The following is a 22,991-nucleotide window of genomic DNA, read 5'->3' as shown; positions in this document are numbered from 1 at the left end:
CACGGAATGAGAAAGAGGTAAAGCCAACCTGCAAACCCAGGCAGACTGGCTATGGCACCTGGGTCTCGGGCCTCCACGGTCCACTGTCGGTTCCGACAGCGCCAGCAGGTAAACGTGCATGAAGCAAGCGCTCCCCTCGCAAGGCGAAGGGTGCTCTCCTCGAGGTGCGGCCAGTTAAGAGATGTTTCTGTGTAGCGTCCTCCACGATTCGGAGTGTTGTCGTCTGTACCTCGTTCGAGGAGAACTCACAAGTCTACAACATGTGATGTCCATCCACGAACATCACATGCAAGGTTTTAATTTCTCTCAAACTCTTAGAGTTGTAAGATTCATTCTTAGATGTTTTTAAAATTTCTATTTTAAAGGTTATTTTAAAACACATTTCCTGCCTTTGCTGCTAAGTAACTAGAGATACAATTAATTTTATATTGATTTTTAGGGAGTAACGAGATTTCATTTTCACTTGAATAATTGATCTGTAGATTTGTGTTTTCTATGCATAACTATGGCCTGAAGGTGAGTTATATATAGGAGACTGTTCTGCGTGGTGTGGGCCCAGCTCCCACTCGGAAAGGCCAGTGGAAAGCGAGGTCCGGCACACAGGACCCACGCCCACAGATAGGTTCTCCTGTGGGGAATCAGGCCTGCATTATACCTAGGCCACTTTGAGATTGCTTTCTGCTAAACTCCCTCACCCTGAATTGTGGCAGCAAATGTTTGCTGCATATCTTTCAAGTAACTTCCTAAAATCTATGCTAAACCTTCCAAGGACTAATGTAACCAGTTCAACCACTTTTCTCTTTACATTTGCAAATATCCTTCCTTTTTGATGTAATTAGCAACATCCTCTCCCTTGTTTTCTGTGAAAGGTAACCACCTAAAGTGAACCTGTGCACAGTAAATGACCATCCTCAATGTAATGTGCCCAGAAAAGCAATGAAAGCTTGTCAAGGCAAGGGTTGGGGCACTTTCCCCTTGAGAGAGTGGCCATGCTGTCCCTTTTCCTCCACAGGACTCGGTAGTCCGTGTGAATTTGTCTCTGCTTGCCAGTGTCTGCATGAGTGAGTGGCTTCTTTCCATCTTCACTGTGTATATATTTTGTCTGATTGCCCAGGACTTTTGGGATACTGTAGCATAGAAGCAGGGAGAGCTGGCACCTATGTCCTGCTTCTGACTATAAGTTTTTTGTAGATACTCTTCATTAGCCTGAATAATTTCCCCTTTATCCTTAGATTGCCAACCGTGAATGTTGCTCTGGGCTGAACGGTGTCCTTCCATCCCCAGCTTTGTGTGTTCCGGCCCTAACCCCTAGTGCATTAGAAGTGGTTGCCTATGCAGACGGGACCTTCGAGGAGGTGGTTAAGTTAAAATGCGGCTGTTAGGATGGGCTCCAATCCACTCTCACGGGAGCCCTTAAGCGGGGAGGACATGTGCGGAAGGAAGAGCAGTTACAGACACAGGGAGAAGGCAGCCATGCGCAAGCTTGGGGGGCAGCCTCCAAAGAAGCCTACTCTGGGAGGGTTTAAGGTGGGAATGTTTTGTTTCTGGCATGTTTGGTGAGCCATGGATGGCAAACCTATTGGGTGCTGTGCTCTTGTGGGAAGCTTTTTAAATAGTTGTTCCTTTAATAATAATGCATCTTTTCCCACCCCTCGTCCTGGGTATCCGCGGCCTTTTCAGTCTGGGAATGCATCATTCTAGGCCGTGCGACGTTTGCTGGGATTCTCTGATACCCCGACCATGGACGACGCTGTTTTTCTTTGCTTGTCTTGAAACATATAAGGTATCCGACCTCCAGGTCGATACTCTAATTTTCTTTGTTCCACTGCTTCTCACTTATTTCTTTATTTTGGGGGGTCGATTTCCTCAGTTTCTTTCAGCTCTACTAAATTGACTCTTGATCTTTCACCTGGTGCCCCTGAAATCCCCGGAGTAACCTTTCACGCTGATCTTCTTTCAGGTGCCTCTGGGGTGGGGGATGGCGGGCCGATCAGTGGGCTCCGATGTGCCCTTCACGCCTGCCTCACGGCTGGTTTGCATTTTCCCCAGTCTCTCCCAGGTCGGAGGATGGGGCCTCTTATTCCGAAGCCGAGGGTTCTGCCGCAGGGATCAGCGAGCCTCTGTCGGGCTTTTCCCACTTAGAACTTCGGCTTCAGGCTCTCCGCTCCACTGTGTCACCTGCTACTTCTCGACCTACTTTCTATTTTCCGAAATGGGTGGTCTCTCCTGTGCTGTCTGTAATTCTGACTTTATGGATCTCTTTTTATTCCTTTGCTGTCCAGGTCAGGTGGGGGAGTTGATCTTGGTACTTCCACAGCAATATTAGGGGAAACACACACTCTGGAATTAGGGAAGGAAATTCCCCGCCTCAACTACTCAATAATATAAGGCACTGGGAAAGTTATTCCATCTGTGACTTTGCTGTGGGAGTTCAGCCTGTTGATCATGGGGCAGGTGGATTCACATGGCAGGAGTGACTTCGCAGATGGGACAAATTAAGGGTCTTGAGATGGGGAGATTATCTTGGATTATGTGGGTAGGCCCTAAATGCCATCCCAACTTCCCTAAAAGGGAGGCAGAGGAGATTAGAATGCAGAAGAGGGGCAGGCAATGTGACCACAGAGGCAGGCTGGAATGATGTGGCCACAAGCCAAGGGATGCAGATAGCCACCAGAAGCTAGAAAAAAAAGTAAAGCAACGAAGGAATTCTCCCTTGGGACAGCTAGAGGAAATCACCCCTCCCCACGCCTTGATTTAGCTGCAGAAAACTCAGGACTTCTGGCTTGCAGCACTGTTAAGAGAATAAATTTGGGGTTGGAGTCATTAAATTGGTGGTAATTTGTTACCATTGGAAACCAATACAATCCGTGGGGCGGCAGTGTGTCTAAGACAGTCAGCGATTCTGGGGAGCCCCTGAGAGGGATTGGCAGAGCTTTTCAATATCTGGTGTTTGCACGGTGGTTGCTTATGATGTCCAGTTCCATTTTCCTGGTGTAATTATTTCCCCCTTTAATTGGTGATTCTTCATTTTAAATGCCTTACCTGTCCTTACTATTCCAAGACCCAGCAAATCCTTTCGGGAAGAGGAGAGTCATCATTTGGGGGTCAGTCCTTGCTGTCCTAACCTCATTCTGATGTCTTGCACGTACAAACCACACTCTGTTAGCAGCTTCATGCGGGGCACCCTGCTCTGGCGGGGCTCATCTTCCAGGGCGCAGCGGTGCTTTGTGTGGGTTTAGGGCCCAGAGACGGACGGGAACTGGAATAAATCAGAGGTGGTGGCGGTGGGGACAGGGACGGGGGCGGTCAGGGCCCCGGGAAAAGGGCAGGGCTCGGAGGAGCATTTTTAAGTCACAAGGGCTCCTGCAGGCACCAAGTGGGCAGACTGTCTGGGGACCTGTGTCCACAGACTTCAGTGTGTGGCACCTCCGTTTTTTTCTGAGAAAAGGGTGGTCTGTGGTTTAAGAACTACTCTGATGAAAGCTACCATCTCTCAGCGATTAAGGAGTAATACCCTCCATCAAGGCGAGAGTGAGGCCAGATAAGCACTCCCTGCTTTGGGGTTGGCGTAGGGGAACAGAGGCTGCAAGCTGGTGGTCACCTGGGTGTTAAAGCACTCATACCCTTTGTACCAGTAATTCCGTTTCTAGACACTCTCTGTGGGATAATGTGATGTGAACAATTCTATTCGCAAACACTCACTGCGATATTTATCATAGTTGTATCGAACAGACGATTTGTTGACGTAGTGCATTTATACAATACAGATTTATATTCCCATTAAACACTTATGAAGTTTCCTGGTATGGTGAATTTTATACATGGAGCATGCATGATACAAAACTACAAAGATATGTTCTTCCCAAAGTTACGATGTATCAAATGAACAAAACAAAAGGAGTCGATGGAGATAGCCACTAATATGTTGGTTTTTTCTGGATAGCAGAATTTGGGAGACCAAGTTGCAAAAACTCATTTTTGTTTTTGTTTCCTACAAGTAACATTTTTACAAAAAACCCTCCAAATCTGGGTAGCTGGTGCTCTTGATGGAATTGTAGAGCATGGGCTGTCAAAAAAATTTCCCCTTGGTTTTGACAAGCCGTAGCGAAGGCCTGCTTTCTCAATCAGTGTAGTAATGCACTTACCGCGGGAGTTTGTGCATGTTTCCTTACTCATCTGGAGCAGGGTCACTCTGTTTACGGAGAGCAAAGGCGAGCCTGCATTAATGAGACTGTGTCTTATTCAAGAGTACAGCCTGTTACCTGGCATGTAGTGGGGTGGGTTGACTGAATGCATGCTAACCTCTCAACATTCTCTTTTTTAAAAACACAGATTGGGGGCATTGCTGCAGCTGCTGTCTACTTTACGAGCTACGACGGCGGGTTCATGCGATGCGGAGCGTAGTATCTACTTAGATCAACATAACCCAGTTGGCCTCTTTCTTCTGCACAAGGGTGCACACATTTACATCCCAGAAGATTAATACCTAATGGGAAAATTTTGCTCTACAGGGGGTTTTGAAGCTTTATTAAAAAGACGAAAAGCAAGCCCTGGCTGGTGCGGCTCAGTGGATTGAGCCTGCAAACCAAAGGGTCACTGCTTCGATTCCCAGTCAGGGCACAGGCCTAAATTGCAGGCCAGGTCCCCAGGTGGGGGTGTGTCAGAGGCAACCGCACACTGATGTTTCTCTCCCTCTCTTGCTCCCTCCCTTCCCCTCTCTCTAAATAAACAAATAAAATCTTTAAAAAACACAACAAACAAGAAAAGGACTCTTCCAAAAGGCCATGTATTATTCTTTTGTTACATTACACCTAATGCAGGGTTTCCTTGGCGCCAGTCAGAATGAATGTGCAAATGGCGTGGAGGAGGGCACCACGGTGCAGACTTTGGAAACTGTCCTTGAACAAATTCTTTCCTCTGCCTGCTTTGGCCCATTTACTCATCCCTGGAGGCAGCACGGACGATGGTTCACCCAACATCCTTCTGTTCAGGATGGTCTTTCTCCGACCTTGGCTTCTACCAGAAAGGCGGAAGCCAGGGGCTCCTGGGTGGTTCTTTCCCTGCACAGAAAGTGACCGGCCTCTGGAGAGTCGGGCCTGACAGTGGTTGAGACGTCACTGATCCTGAAAATGAGGGGCCAGAAAGTGTCTCTTTGTCAACTCAAGCCCTTTATTTGCAATATGCTTATTCGTGAAGAGAAGGCAAACAGACAAAAACACAAGGTTTCTTGCCTGTTTGAATGATTTTTGCCAGCGAGTTTGAGAGGCTTCCCACATCTGCAATTAGTTTCAGGCGATTGTGCTGGAAGTTCATGGAAGTTCATTGCCTCCAGGACCCAGGTCAGAATCTCTTCTAAATCTCAGAATGCTAAGACCAATCATAATTGGATCTACTGACAATGCATTTGAGTCTAGTTAGCTCTCACACAGAAAAAACTCACTGAAAATTTTTAGAAGTATAATTTCTTATATACACACACACCTTGTCTGTAAATGGGGTCACCAAAGTCAGGCTCTGTAGTATGTCCCTTTGAAAAACCCTCCCGCCTTAGGAATTCTCACTTTTTTAGCAGAGGAGATAGGATACCCCAAATCTCAAGGCTCACCACCTGGAGTTCCCTGGAAGTGGACACACTCCCCCCGCCCGAGTTATCTACATATTTAGAATGAATTCCACTGTTATCCAATAGAATTGTTTTCATGGCCCTGCTAAGCATATTGTATGGAAATTCACTCAGGACAGAAAAAGGAAGGTGCTGAGTTGGGGGAAGTAAAAATCCAATCCTACCTAAAACAACTTTTATACAGTTAGGCAGTCACTTCAGAAAGATTTCAGTTGAAGTTTTCCTTTTGAGAGTTACTGTGTGGAAGTCCTGGTTGCTAACACGTGAGCCATCCCTCATCCTCCTCAACCTCTGGGGGCACCTCAGCCACCCGAGCCCGACAGCACAGGTATCCCGTATCTGGAACTGTGCTTGTTGAATTGGCTGTTCATAGCCTGAATCTTAGGGGGAAAAATTGAGCCTGGAGTGTTCTTACCCAGCTTCCTTCCCCCAAACTTAATGAAATAGTGAAATCTCAATGCTAACCAATTTGCGCGCTGTTTACCAGGAAATGCACAAGTCTCAAGGGCACCTACTGATAATAATTTTACTTAAAATACTTTCCAGAGAGCGTCTTATCGTATTGCTCATCTTCAGAGGCGAGGGATTTGTGTTCAGTGTCATTAATTGGACAACACAGGCAGATCGCTGAGCTTTTCTCCCCAGTGTCAGAGGTCTCCAATGGACTCTGCCAACACTCCCATTCCCGCGTTGGAGAGCGGAGGCTTCGGGGCGATCTGATGAGGGAGCGTCCGCGCCCCTCCAGGACTTTGGGCTGCGCTGCGCTCCCAGGCAGCTGACGCCCGGGCAGCTCTCCACCGCGGAGGGCGCAGGCCTGCCCGGGTCCGGGCTTGCTGGGCCCCGTCCCCGCGGGCCGTCGGAGTCCAGGAACCTGCAGGAGTCGCTGGGGAGCGAGGCTCCAAGGGTCGGTGGCCACCGCTCCTCTCCCATTGGGCTCTGGCTTGCTGCTGGGGTGAAAGGAGACACTACCGCCGTCCGCCCTGGCACCCAGTTCTGGCCGCTTTACCTAATGAGGAAGCTCTGGAAGCAAAAGCCTCCAGCAACCGCACCGCCGACTTTCCGCCCCTCCCGCCCGCTCTTCCGCCTGCACCGCCCCAGCTCCCGCCCCCGTGCCCCGCCCTCTCCCGGGATACCGAGGACTGGGCTGCTCCCGCGCTTCTCCGCCGCCCGCCGCAGCGGCCTGGTTTTTATAGGCGCCGGCAGCCAATCAGCGCGCCGCTCTCCCGCGGCCCGCCCCCCGGCCAATCGCCGCGCCCTGGTGCCGCCGTCGGCTGCTCGGCGGCGCTCGGCTGTTTTCGTGGTGGCTGGCTTTGCAGGAGCTGCTCGCTCGCAGCCCGAGACGCTGCTTTTTTTCCGGGTTCGGAGACGTTCCGGATGCTTTAGGTGCCGGATGACTGATCTCCGGATACCTGAGGCGTTTCTGTACATGGATTATCTGGTAGGTGTGGGGACGGGGCGGCGTGTCGCCTGGCGGACCCGGCGCGCCCAGGGTCCCCCGCCTGGGGACAGTCCTCCTGCTCTCTCCCCGGGACGGGATGCCCGGGCCCCCTGATCCCGCCCCGGCCCTGGAGCTGCGCGGGGCTCGGGCTCCGCGGGCGGGGGGCGGAGTGACAGGTGAGGCTGGCCGAGCGGGGGCGCTCCCGCCGAGCACTCTCCTCCCGGGAGCGGGAGCCCTCGGCGCCCCCTTGAGCGGGACTCCAGGTACCATTAAACAGCCATATCCTGAATGGCTCACTAAGTGCCCGGCAGCCCGCTCATTTGGCTGTTATTAGCTCTCTAAAGCGGTGACCTCGGTCGCGGCGAGGTTTTAAAAGCACATTACCCGAAAGCCGACGGGACTACCTGCCTGCAGCCCGGCCGGCCGGGGCTGGTAGGGGCCGGCGCGGCCCCACCTCCGCGCCCACGGGCGCTCTCACCTGCGCGCGGGTCGGTCCCGGCCGAGCGCTTGGGCCAGGCTGGCGCCGAGAAGTTCAGGTGGGAGGAGGGTCAGCCCCGCGCTGGGACTGAACCTTGTTTAAAAATGGACGCGTGTGTGTGCGTTTGTGGAATTAGGCAGCACCTCGTATTGTTCCAGAAATTAGATTTTTCCTCCGAGCAGCGGGTTTGTGCTCTGGCTGACGGGGGCTGTGTTCGGTCCTATAGACACAATCACCAGGGTTGCCTTGTTCCCCGAACCGCTCTTGCAATGCAGAGTTCAAGTTCAAGACGATGGTGCGACACATTGACCCTCTTGTCATCGGGTTGGACACATGCAGTCGCTTTTCCACTGTGGACTGGCCTGGCCAAGACTTGCCAGTGCCTTCTAGGAAATGCTTTTACTGCCGTACTGAGAAAGACTGTGGCGCTTCACGACCGAGAAACGCGGGCCGAGGGTGGACTCGTACTGTTACTTTGTACAATATTTGGGCTTGTTGTTGAGCGAAGCAGATAGATGTTTCCCCTGAAGCTTCGAGGTTTGATGAGCTGTGGCGAAGCCGGCAGGTAGCCGAGCAGAGTGAACGATTCTGAGTTCAAATTCTGTTTGGTTGTTCATTTGTTGATTTTAGTCACTTCCTCTGTCTTTGTGATAAAGGGACTTTATCTGCCTACAACTGGAGCCGGCTAGGGGATTATCCGTCTGTGTTTTAAAAGGCAAAGTGCCCATGTAGGTTAAGAGAGTTGCCAAATATTTCTCAAGTGTTATTTTTTAAATTAAATAACTGATTATTTTGTAGCTTGTCTTTTAAAATACAGTACTTCGGGTTTTCTTGCAGTCGCCCAAAGTAAAGCCACTTTGTTGAGGATAATTACCAAATAGGAAAGGGTAGCATTACCTCTACTATTGACAGCTAATTTTTGATCCTTAAGTAGTTCCTAAAAAGGAAGTCAAGTAGTTACGATCATTTTCTTACAGTATTTTCTTTATTTACCGGATGACTGAAATGTACAAACTGCATTACAAACTGTCTTTGAGGTGCCAACCCCCCCAAAGCATTTGGCGAGAGAAGAAATGGAAAACGCTGGTTAATCACAGTTAATTTCTGGATGGAGAGCCTGGGGACGGTGGGTGGATGTTTGTGGGGCCCTAGGTTACCTTCCAAGCAGGTTAGTGTCTTTACTAATTTACTAACGGTTTCCTGTCGGAGTCAGTAGGCCCCAAGTTTGACTGGCCTGTTTGTTTTACCTGCCCCCCACCCCCAGCCCATTGCATTGTTATTTGAAAAATCATTATTTTGCCACTTTATGCTTTTTAAACAGTTCACAAGTGCAGTGAAATGGTCGCATTAAAAATCACTGGATAATCATTTGGGGTGAGAAAAAAAATCTTAAAGGAAATAACTCAGTTGTTATGAGTGTGCCAAGTATCGCCTATGAAAAGAGTTGAGAAAATCCTTAACCATTAAGTCAGTTTTCACTGAAACTGGACTGAGGGGGAAAAAACCTGTGTGGTGGTCTTTGGTGTTTAATTTTTGCTCATGAGCTGTCAGACAAATGATGGGCCACCACCCCTTTCTTCCTGCCTTTCACATGGACTCGTTTTCAGGGACAAAATCTTGTTATCAAAAACCAATTGCTGAAAAAGGAAGATCAACTTTGTTGACTATATCTGGGATCTTATTCTTCAAATAAATCAGTTCTCAAGTCCAGTAAAAAAAAAAAAAAATGCTCCTTTCATTCCGAGTCCGACCCTTCGGATTTTGCTGAGATTGCAGATGAGGGTGAGCGGCCCCGTCTGCGCCCTGCCTGCGCCCCACGCCTGTGGCCCAATCTCAGCGATCACGGCGTGTGCCGTCTTTTCTCATCTTGCTTTTCAGCAGGGGGGTTTGACTCTCGGGCTGTGGCTGTGGGAGCTGGAGGGGGAGCTGGGTGTGCGTGGGGGCCCTGCCCATGGTGTGCGGGACTGGATGTCATCACTTAAACATTTTTATTTGGAGGAGAATGGAAAGGAAGGGAAATGAGAGAAAGAGGTGCTATTTTTAACAGCTTTTAATAGGGTGGTGGATAGTAAAACATGCCGGCAGCCTCTGATTTGAGAAGTTGCTTTTGATTTCTTAAAAGAAATGTTCTCCTTTAGAGATGACAGATAAGGTGAGGGACAAGGATAAGGCCTTAATACTTAAGACGGGGTTTTTATTGATTTCCGTTGAAGGAAGTAGTGGTAATTTGCTAATCCTAAATACTCCGTATCACCCAGCGCCCACTATTTATGTGCTGAATTGAGTGAATGTGAGACTTAGACTTTTCTCACCTGCTTCTTCTACTCTGAGACGAGATAAAATCTGCTTGGATTGGGTGTTTTGTTCTGGGGAATGCAGAATGTATCTCTTACCCTTCCCTTTAAGGCTATCAAGATACAGTTTGTTTAAGCCTGGGTGGTAACATAAGTATAAAAATCTCAGCTTTCCACTTGACGAGGAAGGTGGCCCAGGAGGCCACACACCTGCTTCCCATTTTGGTGATGGGCTTCAAGGCCATGTTCACGCTGGGCAAGCCTGTGCGTAAAGATCGTGGTGCTGTTCCAACAGGTAGTACTGGCACTTTTCTCTGATAAGTGGAGCTAGTGAGCCAACGTGCAGAGCTGTTTGAATAAGTGGGAGAAAATAATCAAGCTGCAATGAAGGAGAAAAACACGTTTATCAGTTTTTCCTGGGAGGCTGGATAAGGTCAATTTCTAGATTCCTTTTTGTTTTAAGTTTTTTTTTTTTTTTCCCCACTGGTCTGGATTTCGCCCGTTCCCTTCCTCTGCCTACAATGATGAGATGATGTCATGAAGAGGGATGTAAATACACCGTGATTACATTGCTGATAGTGTTCTTATCTCCTGTGGAATGACTGTTCCTGCCCAGTAGTGACTATTGGGCTACCTTTTAAACTAGCCTGATAGAGGGAAAGCTCAGAGTGGTAATCAGCAAGCAGGAAGTCACAAGACTCTCGAGGACTGCTGAAGACCCATGGAAATAATGCCACATCCTGACCTTTCTCATTGCTCCATTCGGCAAATATTTGTGGAACCCCGCTTTGTGCAGGGCGCGGGCAGTCAGGAGGGCTGCACACCCGGCGGGGTGCCCTTGGCTGTGGGAGAGCAGAGCCCGTTGTCCTGGGGCGTGGGTCGGACAGGTCAGGGAGGAGGAGGCCCGGGGGCTTCCTGGTGGGGTTGTCTCTTATTTCACGTGTTTCTTTGTCTTACTGTGAACTAAAGTGTGACGTTAGACTTGAAAACGTGGCAGCGCACTGCGTGATGAATCGTGGATGTCGATCGTCTGTGGACGGTCACTGCATTTGTATGTCGTGCTTGGGATTGAATAAGGCTGGGTTCTAGATTCTTCCTTGTGTAGATGGGCGAAGCTGGCCTACTTTCCTGGCCAGAGGCTGCACCGGCCATTATAAAGCCCTGTGTGTCAGTGGGGAAGTTCAAGTGACAGAAGCTAGTTCAAAGCCGTCACCATTTGCAGGATAAAAACCAGCTCACCAGCCATGCAGCGAAGGACAGAAACTCGTGGTGCTGCCGCACGCAGAGGAGCCGAGCTCCGGTCAGCTGGAAACTGGCCTGTTCAGAAGGGGACGTGAAGGCGCCTGTGCAATTTTGCCTGCTGTTCAGTGATGTTAAAGGTGTGCTGTGTTTAACTGAGTGACTGTGGACGTGACTAGTTGTGGTTCTGGCTTGTGGTCAAATTGATTGTAAAGTAACAGTGCAGGCCAAACATTTTTTTTTTTTCTAGTTTTAATGGGTTAGTCAGAGTCACATAAATATTCTCTTACTGATAAATAATAAGACAAAATAATGCAAACACAGGAAGCAGGTCTGCCCCCTGTGGAGGTTGCACACAGACCGGTTTAAGGATGGCCACAGCATTGGGCAGGAGCGTGGAGTCCAGGGTTGGTGCTGGGGCTCTGGCTGGGGCTCCGGCAGTCCTGAGCGTGGCCCTAGGGGTGGGCCCAGGGGACAGGGTTCCTGCCCTCTAGGAGCCCCATTCCGGACGGTGCCCGAGCCGCGTGCGTGCTGGCGTGCTGGGGGGGGGGCTGCCGAACACGGGGGGTTAGGAGCATAAAATCCGTTGACATTTAACTGAGGCTCAGAAAGGTGGAACAGGTCCCCAAGTTCACACAGCGGACAGGTGATGGAGCTGGGACTGTGGCCCCAGGGCCCTGCCTCTGCACGTCCTCCCAGCTGGTGGGTAACGCTGGTGGAAGCGGGGGGTGTGTAAGGCCTGTTTCATGTAAACACTCTGCTGCTTCTCAGGTCCAGGGTGAAGACACCAGGGGCCCTGAGCCCACGACTGGGGCTCCCACGGCTCGGGGACTTGGTTCTGCTGAATGACTGTGCAGGAGAAGGCCTGGTAGAAACCCTGGGCTGTGTCCTGACTGGTCGCTACGACGACCGTGAGCATCTGATGTTCCATCGAGTGACCGCAGAGGGGTTTCCAGGCAACCTGGTCAGTCGGCCTCCAGCCTCACTTCAGGGACACGCTCTGGCCTTCCCCAGTGCCAGTTTCTCTGGAGATGTCACTGAGACTCTGGATCTGTCAGCTCCTTTACCAAGTGCTGCCTCGGACACAGGGGTGTCCCCAGCAGACACCAGGCCCCAAACAGCCTTTTGCTTATGGATGTCAGTTTGGCCGAGGGCATGAACTTCACAGGGTTGTATCTGAGGTAGAGTGGAAACAAGGGGAGATTTCAGGGGGCGGGTGGTAACTGCACTGTTGATGACAAGAAAGCCGCACTGTTCCTGGATTCCGTTGCAAACTGCATTAACAGTGGGATTTCATTTTAGCTCTGGCAGCCCCCTGTCGTTCTGCTGTGTAAAGATTCTGCTGCCCTGCATCTCCCAGGTGCTTCTGCTTTGGGGTACTGGTGGGCCCTCACTTCTGAGTGTCTGGACAAAGTGCCTGGACACATCCCCTCCCAGCAGGGCCGGGGCCGGTGGCTGCGGGGGGCCTGCACTTGGTTGATGCTCTGCAGTTGCTGTCCTGAAAGTTTTCGTTTTGGGCACTCTGCAAACATTTCCATTTTACAGTGGGCCCCACGCGAGAAGTAGCCGGTTCTGACTTCTGGTGCTGGCGTCAGGACACGGGGCGAGCCCGCAGTGCCCAGGGCAGCGGTCACCTACCACGCCTGTGACCTGCAGTGGGGTGGGCCCGGCCAACCGTCCCGGTCCTGGCTGTCATCTGTCGTCAGAGTCCAGTCCGCTCCTGATAAGCAGGGGCCTGTGTAGCAGGTGCCATGCGAGGATGTGTTCCTCCCAGTGGCCGGTAGGCCTGGCGCTGCAGACTTGGTTTGGAAAGAGGGGCCCTGGGGCTCTGTGGGGAGGGGACGGTGGCTGGGGTCACGTGACCAGTGGAGTGCCGGGCCAGGGTAGGAGCCCAGCTTGGCGGACTCCAAGTCCATGCCTGAGGGCATCACCCAGGACGTGCTGGCCAAGCCGTGAGCTGGAGGGGCCGTAGGAACCGTAGACGCAGTGCTGGATATGGAGGGGCCCCTGGATTGCTGCTTTCACTTGGTCCCGGCCCTCCCCTTCCCTCTCCTGCATGAACTTGACATTCTGCTCTTTGGCCCTGAGCCGAACACACCTATGTGGTTTTGATAGCAACCAACCATTGAAAAGTTGGGTGGACGGGCCAGTGTCTTCTCTCAGGTACCTTTGTACCTGGCTGTGTGGATGGCTCTGCCCTCTGGACGGCTTCTCTCGGGGGCAAGGACTTTCTGTGTCCTGGTCCTTGTGCCTGTGTGTCCTGGGAGGGATCCTCGGGGTTCCTGTCTGGAGAGGAGGCTGCCTCTCCGGCCCCCGCAGGACCGGTGACTGAGGCGCGGAAGGACGGCGCTTGTCCCGAACCGATCCACACACTGAGTTGGGGGCTCCAGCGAAATATATATTGCAAAGTGTGATTTTTAATCAACACAAGTCTTCTAAATACTCGTGTTAAGCATAGAAAATAATAAAACACACTTCTGTGTACTTACCCCTTGATCGAACAGTAGTTAACAGTTTTCCATTTTAAGGTCAAAACTCTGATATTATTTAAAAAGAGAAAGAAAGCTAAGGCTCCCCCTGCAGCCTGGAGCTCCCGGACGCTGTCTCCCTCCACCCTCTGTGGGGCTGACGACTGTCGCGAGCCTGGTGGGTATCGTCTCCTGCCGGGTTTGCATCTTTACTGTATTTGCATGTGTGGATGACCAATGTACAGTATTGTTTGGGTGTGTTAACAGTTCTACAGAAAGTGTAACATCCCACCCTTCTACTGTGACGCTTGTTTATTTCTCTAATGTTTTTGAGATTAATGAATGTTGCTGCATGTGTCAGTAAATACTTGTTTTATGTTTCTGGTTTGGCTATTACCATTTCTTATTTTGTATGTGGAGATTGTGTCTAGATTTTGTGAGGGGCTCACCGAAGAGAATAGGTGTTGGTTTTAAAAAAACAATAATTTCAGAGAGAGGGGAAGAGAAGGAGGGAGGGAGGGGGAGAGAGAGGGAGATGCGGATTTGTTGTTTCACTTACTTGGTTGCTTCTTGTACGTGCCCTGCCCGGGGAGGGAACCTGCAACCTTGGTGCCTCGGGACCATGCTCTGACCGACTGAGTTACAGGGCCTGGGGCAGGGGTTGGTTTTGAGTCATCGTTGTGTGTGTTTTACTTGTTTTCACTTCACATACATTGTTTAATGAAATTTCATTGCATGCATTCTAGTTTGATGATTCATCAGTTTGTTTTGCAGTTTATAACAATCACTTTGTAATCATATCAACACAGGTATACCTATATACACATATATGTTCTTGCTTATGTAAGGACTCAGATTATTTTGGTAACAGGTTTATTGTCAACATTACTGAAGGAAAAGCTTACTGAAGGAGATTTGGAAAGCGTAACAAAGCACCCTGGGGAAAAAATATATGTCTGTCATCTAGCAACCCACAGGGAACCTTTAACATTTTTTAACCCAGTATCAAAAGGAAGATACAGTTTTATAACCTTTTTATGCCTATGAATATTTAAATTTCAACAGTTTCCCTTCTGCAACATTTGCTTTCTGCATTATCCTGGTAACCCGTGCTTTTCATAACTAATCACCTTGCTGAACATTTCACGTCTGCTCCAGGTTGGGCTGTTACAAGTAATGCTGCCCTGAACATTCCCAGTGGACTCTGCGGCGCGTTTCAGGGTAGTGTCCCGTGAGGAGCCGCGGTCCCACGGCACTTTCACGGGGTCCCACTCACAAGGGGTTCCAGTGCCGAGTCAGCTTGGAGACTGGGTCAAATAAAGTTAAACAATTTTTAAAAATTTATGTAGCTTTTATTCTGCAGATGCACATGGTGTGTCTCTAGGAGGAAGAGTATTACTTGCCTTTGGGGTATTTGTGCTTCCTCATCAAGTTCTAGAAGGAGATTTGTGGGGTCAAAAGGCAGCTGCATTTTAAAGCCCTTGGTATTGATTAAATAAGTTAATAGCTGTGGTGCCTTCAGAACAGCTCCTGGGTGTTATCAGTGGCTGTTTAAGGCACAGTTATGTAATAGCAAAGTTGGTGATAGTGATAATTAATATTTATTGGCAGCTTGCTGTGTGCCAAGCAGCACTTAATCTGCACCCACCATTCGTCCAGTCCCTTCCGCATCCCGCCGATCAGCGTAGGAGCTGCTACAGTTCCTCCTGGCTGGTGGTCGAGCAAACCCGGGTCAGGAGGAGCTGAGCCGGCCCGCTGCCGCGGTGGTGAGCAGCCTGCGCGAGGCGTCCGTTCGTAATCTTCGTCTGCACGTGCTGTCGTTATTGTGACAGAGAAGAAGAACTTTGGCTTCCAGGTGTCCCGCTGCGGGTGTTCGTGACATAGGACGTTTCCTGAATCTCAGTCCACAGAAAAATGGGAAATTCAGGAGAGTGTTGCAAAGCAATTGTCTGTTTAATTTAGACTTAAAACATGTGAGATACTTTTCCAGCTTTTGTGGATATAAGAATATATTGTCTGTTCTGAATGGTAGTGAATGGTCGTTTCTCTTTCTCTCAAAATGTCATACCTGGCAGACTCAAAGGCTGACAGCGCGGTATCAGTCCTCGAGTGTGTGTGTGTGTGTGTGTGTGTGTGTGTGTGTGTGTGTGTGTGTGGACAAATGGAGGTGTGGCTTTGCAATGTCTTACTTAGGAAACCCCAAATACTGGGAACCTGGTTTAGGACAAATCACCCCAAGCCACACATTGTTTGCCTTCTCAAAATTCGGAGAGCATCAGAGCCTCTGCGTTGGCATTAGTAACATCAGAATAGGCTGTCAGTGCTCTGAAACAAAGTAATGCCTTACTGTTTCTGTACTGATTGTGTGAGAGGTCCGAGGACTCCAGGACTCAATACACCCGCGTCAACATTAGGTTAACTGGAAAGTCAGTCTCTCTTCCCCCTTAATTTCCTTCTCTCTCTCATCAGTTACACTTGGGTTTTTTTCCTCTCTCCAAAAATGGCAGTGTACACTCTTTGTGAAATAATTTAACTAAACATGTAGGAACACATTCTTTCTTGTACATTTTAAGAGCTGGGCATTGAAAGGTTGGCCCTGGCGTTTGGAAAAAACAAAAACAAGAACATGTTTTGTGGTCTCTTCTGCGATTTACCAATATGGGGACTTCTAGTCTCAAGTAGAATGTTAAAGTTAATTTTTGTTACTTTAATTTTTATTTCCTCTTTTCTCCCTGATCTGATTCAGAGATTTTTTTTTTTATTGATTCATTGATTTTAGAGAGAGAATGATCTGTTGCTCCACTTATCTGTGCATTTACTGGTTGATTCTTGCATGTGCCCTGACCAAGGATCGAACCCTCAACCTTGGTGTATGGGGACAGAGCTCTAGACAGCTGAGCTACCTGGCCAGGGCCAGAGGTTTTTTTTAAGGTGGCATTTATGACTAGTAAGTGATCTGAGAATCTTGCTTACAAAACACTTTAACATGGGGTTTCTGAGGGCTGAAAGAGACAGTTCCGCCCCGTGCGTGGCATGTGAACAGAAGGTATTATATGAAGCTCAAGTGCACCCACCGCTTTTGTCTGAATTAAGTGTTTACTCACCCAAGTACATGATCATCTTTTCAAAAACGGAGGTATAGTTTACATACAGTAAAATGCACAAATGGTGAAGGTCCAGCTTGAGGAATTCGTACGTCCCCGGACCTGGCGTGACCACCCCAGATGGAGGTGCGAAGCAATGCCAGTTCCCCAGAAGGGTCTCCCGTGTCCCTTTCCAGGCACTATTGGCGTAGGCGAGTCTTGCCTGACTTTGAACTTCATGTAAATGGAACTTCAGTTGTGTATTCTTCGGTGTGTTATTTCTTTCACTCAACATCGCTGTGTGAATCAGTAGTGTGTGCTTTTTTTGTTGCAGGATAATACTGCATGGAGATACCATTGCTAGTCTACCCGTTCCATTATTGGTGGGCGCGAAGGTTGTTTCCAGTTTTGAGATTTTTGACATACGGCTGCCACAGACACTTTGTACGTGTTCTTGGTGGGGAAGCCCGCCCTCATTTCTGTGGGGTGGGGCAGAATTTCAGGTTCATAGGGCATACGTGGGTTTGGGCTGACTAAACACCGCCAGACATTTTCCCAAAGTGTTTGCACCAATTAGACTTCAACGAGCCTGCCAGGGAGTTCCGGTTATGTCACGTCCTCACCGGTACTTTTTATGTTGGTGGAGCTTGTATTTGGCCATTCTAATGGGTGTGACTCCAAAAAATTTAGAGTTGCCCAGGGCTTCGTCCAGATATCCAGGCATGAGAACAATATAAGGCAAGAGGATTATAAGGCGGATTTTTTTTTTTTTTTTGGAGAAATTACTTGGCTGCATCCTGAAATTCCTGCATTATTTATTCAGTTGTATAATTCATTTGGAAATTCTGACATGCTCCAGAGGCACCATGGGAGGCGAGCGCCTTGGTCGTTTCCGGCTTGGCCACTGATTCAGTGTGGGAGCTCGGGCAGGCCAGTCCACGCCACTGACTTCGTCTCCTCATCTTTCAAAACGATGGTATTTCTTTTACGTTAAGATTATCCTCAATCATGTTCCTTCCTGGAATGGCTGTCTTTCCATTCTTTCTTCGAGTTCTATGGAATAAGCGATCCCAACGTTGTCTTTACGTCCTTTGTCATTCATTCACCCGGCTCTGGTTCCATACGAGCCTGTACTGCTCTGGTGGCGTGTGGGGCACTCGGGGTGCACGGGTGAGCCGCACACAGGCCCGTGCTCAGGGGACGTGCGTTCTCGCAGAAGCGGTTCCACACTGGAGCGCCGTGTTCTGTTGAGAGGGAAGGGACAGCTGCTAGGTAGTATATGACACAGGAGCTCACCCTTGGGGGCCAAGGAGAGCATCCCAGAGGAGTCCTTTTCAATCTGCGACATTAAAATTGCATCGCCTTGGCCCAGGGCAGGTAGGGTCAGGACCCGGCAGAAGGAGCAGCTTGTGTGGAGACTCGAGTGTGAGGAGCCCCAGGACGTCAGGGGACTCCCTGGCCTCAGTGTGGCCGGAGCTGGGTTAGGAGAAGGCCAGCTGTGAGGCCTCCGCCTCGGTGAGGGTGACACCGTGGGCACCGCTGAGTTTGCCCGGAGTGACATGGTCACCTCTGGTCAGATCTGGTGCGTGGTGGGGGTGGGGCCGGGGGACTGGAAAGGGCAGCCAGGCTGCAGCCAGCAGACCAGTGGTGTCCTGGGTCCGCAGTGAAGTAAATGGTGGCGCGCAGGGCCAGGCAGGGGCAGAGGGAGGCAGCGATGGGGGCGGAGTTCAGCGGCCCTTAGGAGCAACCACACGTAATTCCTACCAGATCCTGGGCCGTAGGAGGTGAGAACAAAGGCGATTTCAGGGCTAATTTTCAGGCTCGGGGTTTGAGCATTGTTCTGGTTATCTATTACTAAGTAGCAAACCACCTTAAGACAGCAGCTTGGCCCTGGCTGGCGTGGCTCCGTTGGTTGGTGCTTTGTCCTGCAGAGTGGAAGGTCGCCAGTTTAATTCCCGGTCAGGGCACGGGCCTCTGCTGCAGGTTCAGTCTCCTGTCGGGTGTGTGAGAGGCACCCGAGTGAGTTTCTCTTCCTCTCTTTCTCTCTGCCTTCCCCTCCTTCTCTCTAAACAAACAAAAAAACCAGTGGCTTAACAAAGAACAATTTATTTTGCTCATGAATCTGGAGGTAATTGAATTCAGCTAGGCTATTCTTGCTCAGGGTCCCTTGAGAAATCACAATCAGATGGTGCCTGGAGTCACCTGGTGGCTTTTTCACATGCTGGCCTGGCCCCTTGGCTGGGGGCCAGAGAATGTGGACACCGGGGCCACTTTCCTCATGTGGCCTTTCCGAATCACGGCCCTGCGTCCGGGCCGAAGGCTCACGGAGAGAATGTGCCAGCAGACACTGGCAGGCTGCTGCTCTTTCTCACCCAGCCTCAGCGTCACTTCTGCGTCTTGTTCATCCACCGTGAAGGCATGCTCAGGGCCAAGGGCAGGAAACCAACATCACCTCTTGGTGAGAGAGGTTGAAGAATGTATGGGCATGTTTAAACCCACCGCCAGCACCCAGGGGCTGACGGGGTTGTGCACGGCTGTGGGACTCCTGGGAAGAATGGCATGGGGGGGCGGGAAATGAGCTTTATTTACGTGGTACCAAGTTGGCGCAGCTTGTGCCACAGCCAGGAGCTCTCGTGAGCGCAGGTGGGAGGGCGGCGGCGGCTCCTGCATGCTGTTAGTTTGGAACAGCAAGGCTGCTGCTCATGGTTTCTGCCAGACGTGTGCTATGCTGTTGGTACCGCTCGGGAGCCAGAGTGCGAGGGAGGCAGAGTGCCACGTGCTTTCCGAGCCTCACCCGTTGCTGTTATCACTGTGGGGAATAGAGACCCGAGGCTTAGAGGGTTGAGTGTCTTGCCCACGGTGTGATGGGGCCAGAATTTGAGCCCCGGTCTGGCTGATGTCTGACCTCTTGTTCTTACCCACGTGGGTGACTGGTGACGGCCAGGAGCGGGCTCCCCAAGGAGGCCCGGCACCCCCGTTGGTGCCGGCACCGGTTGGGCATGTGGTTGCTGTGGGACCAGCAGGGGGAGAGGGCGAGGAGGAGTCCCAGAGGAGGACCCGTGGGGTGGCCTGTCGGGGCCAGCATGGCCCAGAGGTCATGGAAGGTGATGGAACGGGACCCCCGGGTTAGGTCTGTGGTGACCGTGCTGGGCTCTGTCGGAGGGAGGTGAGGGGGTGCTGCTGCCACTGTTAATGTGAAGAAGTCCCTGTGAAGGAGTGGGGGGTGGGGCACGCTGGGTGGGAGGGGGGACGCTGGGGGGCCTCCTTTCTAAACGGGACTGAACTGCAGACGTGAGCTGCTGGCAGAGCGGAATGTGACACCGCCTTGCTGATGTGACCGGAGGTGGTGGGGCGAGGGTGAGGGGGACCCGAGTGTCGTTTGCTGTGCTCCGCTGCAGTCGGAGACACGGCGGGGCAGTGACTCGGGTCTGGGTGGCTTAGCACTTGGTTTTCCCTTCAGACTCGGTAGCTGTGTGGGGGCAGGTGTCAAGAGCTGCCAGTATAGGCTGGGGTTTGTCTGGGGTGAGTCAGTGCCCGGCATCGTGGTCCAGGACCCTGGGGCACTGGCTGGAAGATGGCTGAAGCCAGGAAGGAGGGCAGGAGGGCGAGCAGTCAGTCTCCGAGGTGCTGGTGGCAGGTGAGGCCGCGTGGTGGGTGTTGTCTGGACAAAGGATTCAGAAGATGGACAGAAGGGAGGTGGCACTGGGGGCAGACAGGTGGGGAACACACTGGAGCGCGCAGACGCAGACCGGGTGTCCGAGGGGGGCTCAGTGGCTGTGGTCCCCTGTGGACAGGGTGAGGGCACCCTCGTGGGGAAGGCACCAGGACCAGGGCGGGACCCTGTGCCTCAGTTTCCTCATAGGCAAGTTGGCCGTGACAGTAGTACCTGGGTCACAGAACTGAGTGAAATGTGAGAAGCGTTTCGAAGAGAGCCCAGGCCACCAGCGAATTGGTGAAGCAGACTGTTGGGACCGAGAACCTGGCACTGGAAACAGGACACAGGCGTCCGCTGGGCCTGGGTTGGGAATCTGCACATGGAACGGGCTCGGGGCACTACTGTCCCCCAAGGACTCCGCTCTGCTTCTCTTGCTTTCCCAGCACCAGCCTTTGCAACCCCCCGCCCACCTCACAAACAGGGCAGAGGAGCTGGGCTGAAGACGGAGCTGCTTGCTGGAGTTTCCAGTGGGGTGAGCGGTCCTGGCGTGGCACCTGGTGGCCCGAGTCTCTCCGCGGCCACCTGTGCCTAGAGCTGTCCCAGGGTTTGACAAGCTCTCTGAGGCCCTCTCTGGGCTGTGTGGTGGGGGTGGGATTCTCAGCCTCGTTTCTGTTGGAGCCAGCGGTTTGAAGGTCAGGCTTGCGCTTTGGAGAACCTTCCCCCGCGTGTGATTGACTGGCCGGCTCTTCCACCCCCGCTTCCCTCCTGACCGTGTCCTGCAGGCAGCGTGTTGCAGGGACGGAGCTCGTGCTGATTTATGGGGTAAGGCTGCTGTTCTTGTCAGCTTGAATGTTTCCTGCATGTGGCCAGTTCTTTTTTTAAGTCGCTGGGCTGGAGGTAGGAAACCTCTGGTGATTATTGGATTTCTCTTTCTTTCTATTGCGTACAGAAATGCTGTACATCTATATTACTCACCGGTGATGTCTCTCGGTGCAACATCATTTTCCCCATGATTTGTTGGCTTTTTGAGACTGAGGATTTAGACAGGATTATTTGGTCATATCCTGGGTTTCCTTTACGTTTCCGGACACTTGTTAGGGCCCCCACTGACGTGACCTTGACTGCGGGCCGGATTACGTCTGGAGCCTGAAGTGGAGCTGCCCTCTCGTTCCTCTGGACTCAGGCTGCAGTGGTTCCGCAGCCCGAGTGTGCGGGAAATAGATCCCTGCACTAGCGGGTCCGACTCTTCTCTCAAATATGCCTTTGTTTAAGATGCCCGATTGTGAAGAAATGATGGAGAGGTTTAACAGGCGCACGGGTGGGTGGATTCCGGCATCCAGTTGAAAGCAGTTCTTCCGTTTCCCAAATCCAGCGTGCCTAAGAGCGCACCTCTGAGGCAGAGGTTATTTACCCCACTGCTGTGTGTTATTGCAGTGAGTGACATTAAAACAGCAACAACAGTAACAGCAAAGAGTATTCTTCTATGAGCGTCTGTGGGGAGCATTTTCCTGGCTATTCAGAATTCACAAGGACTTGTGGTTTACTAAGCACCATTTTAATCTGTGTTTATTGCTTGAAATGAAACATAGTGACTTTAGGTCCTTGATTTTAATTCAGAGACAGAAACCCGCATTCAGATACCTTCCTAGCTACCGCAAGAAGAGACTCTGAGAGCTTTTAAATTATTCCATGAAGGATCGATGTCAGAGGAGTTTTGGGAGAAGAAAAGTTCTACTCCCTCCCCCTTCTTCTACCTAACTTCTTCATTCACCAGATACTTCCTGAGGGCCCAGTGTTTGCGAGGCACTAGGGCATCTCGATAGGACAGGGGTAACTCTCTATCTGCTGAAACGAGAGAGCCTGAAACTTTGAATACTGCTCTTCGCTGTGGAAAACTCCAGACAGTGGGCTGGAGCAGGGGGCCGGCCGGGGATCGTTTTAGCCTTTGCAGGGCACCCAGTCGCTGTCCCAACAGCTCAGCTCCGCTTGCCCGTACAGCATGAAAGCAGCCACAGATAACACGTACCTTGGCGGCTGTGGCTGTGTTCCAGTAAAGTTTTATTTACAGCAACAGGCACTGGGCCAGATTCCATCAGCCGGAATGTTGTTGGAAGCACATCTGCGCTCACAAGCAGCACCGCCCCAGGCCCCCTCTCCCCACCACACGCCGTTCTTCCGTGTGATCTTTCTTTGTAGCGCTTGTCATCATCCCACTCCATCTCTTTGTTGCTTCTGCCTGCCACCCTGCCATGTGCAGGCCCCGGGAGCAGGGTGTGGGCATGCGTGCCTCCAGCGTGGGGCGCTGGTGCTCTGTTTACTTAATGCAGGGGATTCTTGCCAAGTGCACGGGTGCCTTCCACTTGGCCATCGAAAATCCTCTAGCCTTTCAAAAGGACTGCCGCTCCGAGCCACCCTGCCCACCCCGGGGCGGCGGGACACCCAGTACATCCGTGCCTGGGAGTTGCAATGCTGAGGCTCAGAGTTACAACAGTCATGGGATGGAGCATCCTTTTGCTCGAAGTTCATGAGAAAGGCCTCTTAACACCTTAAAAGAGCTCTCCCATCTTACACAGCAGAGCGTGCCGCAGGCCTCCCAGAATCCCTGTGCTCTTAGAATCCCCCCGCCCCGCTCCCTACAAACCAGACTGTACAGGCTTCTGCCACGCACGTACCCCTTCCTGCGGGCTGAGAGTGGAATACTCGTGTCGGGAAA

General features: G+C 51.3%; 1 protein-coding gene across 1 annotated transcript in view; it reads left to right on the top strand.

The window, feature by feature from the left end:
• The first annotated feature begins 6,905 nt into the window (after positions 1-6,905).
• Positions 6,906-22,991, top strand: part of ARL15 (ARF like GTPase 15) — a 327,323-nt gene continuing 311,237 nt past the window's right edge. The window contains exon 1 of the mRNA XM_024571980.4: positions 6,906-7,061. Within this exon, the coding sequence (XP_024427748.1) occupies positions 7,014-7,061 (48 nt within the window). The 5' untranslated portion in view covers positions 6,906-7,013. The remainder of the gene's footprint in view (positions 7,062-22,991) is intronic.

The sequence above is a fragment of the Desmodus rotundus genome, chromosome 1 (assembly GCF_022682495.2).
Source record: "Desmodus rotundus isolate HL8 chromosome 1, HLdesRot8A.1, whole genome shotgun sequence".
NCBI lineage: Eukaryota > Metazoa > Chordata > Mammalia > Chiroptera > Phyllostomidae > Desmodus > Desmodus rotundus.
This window is presented reverse-complemented; position numbering and strand designations above follow the sequence as displayed.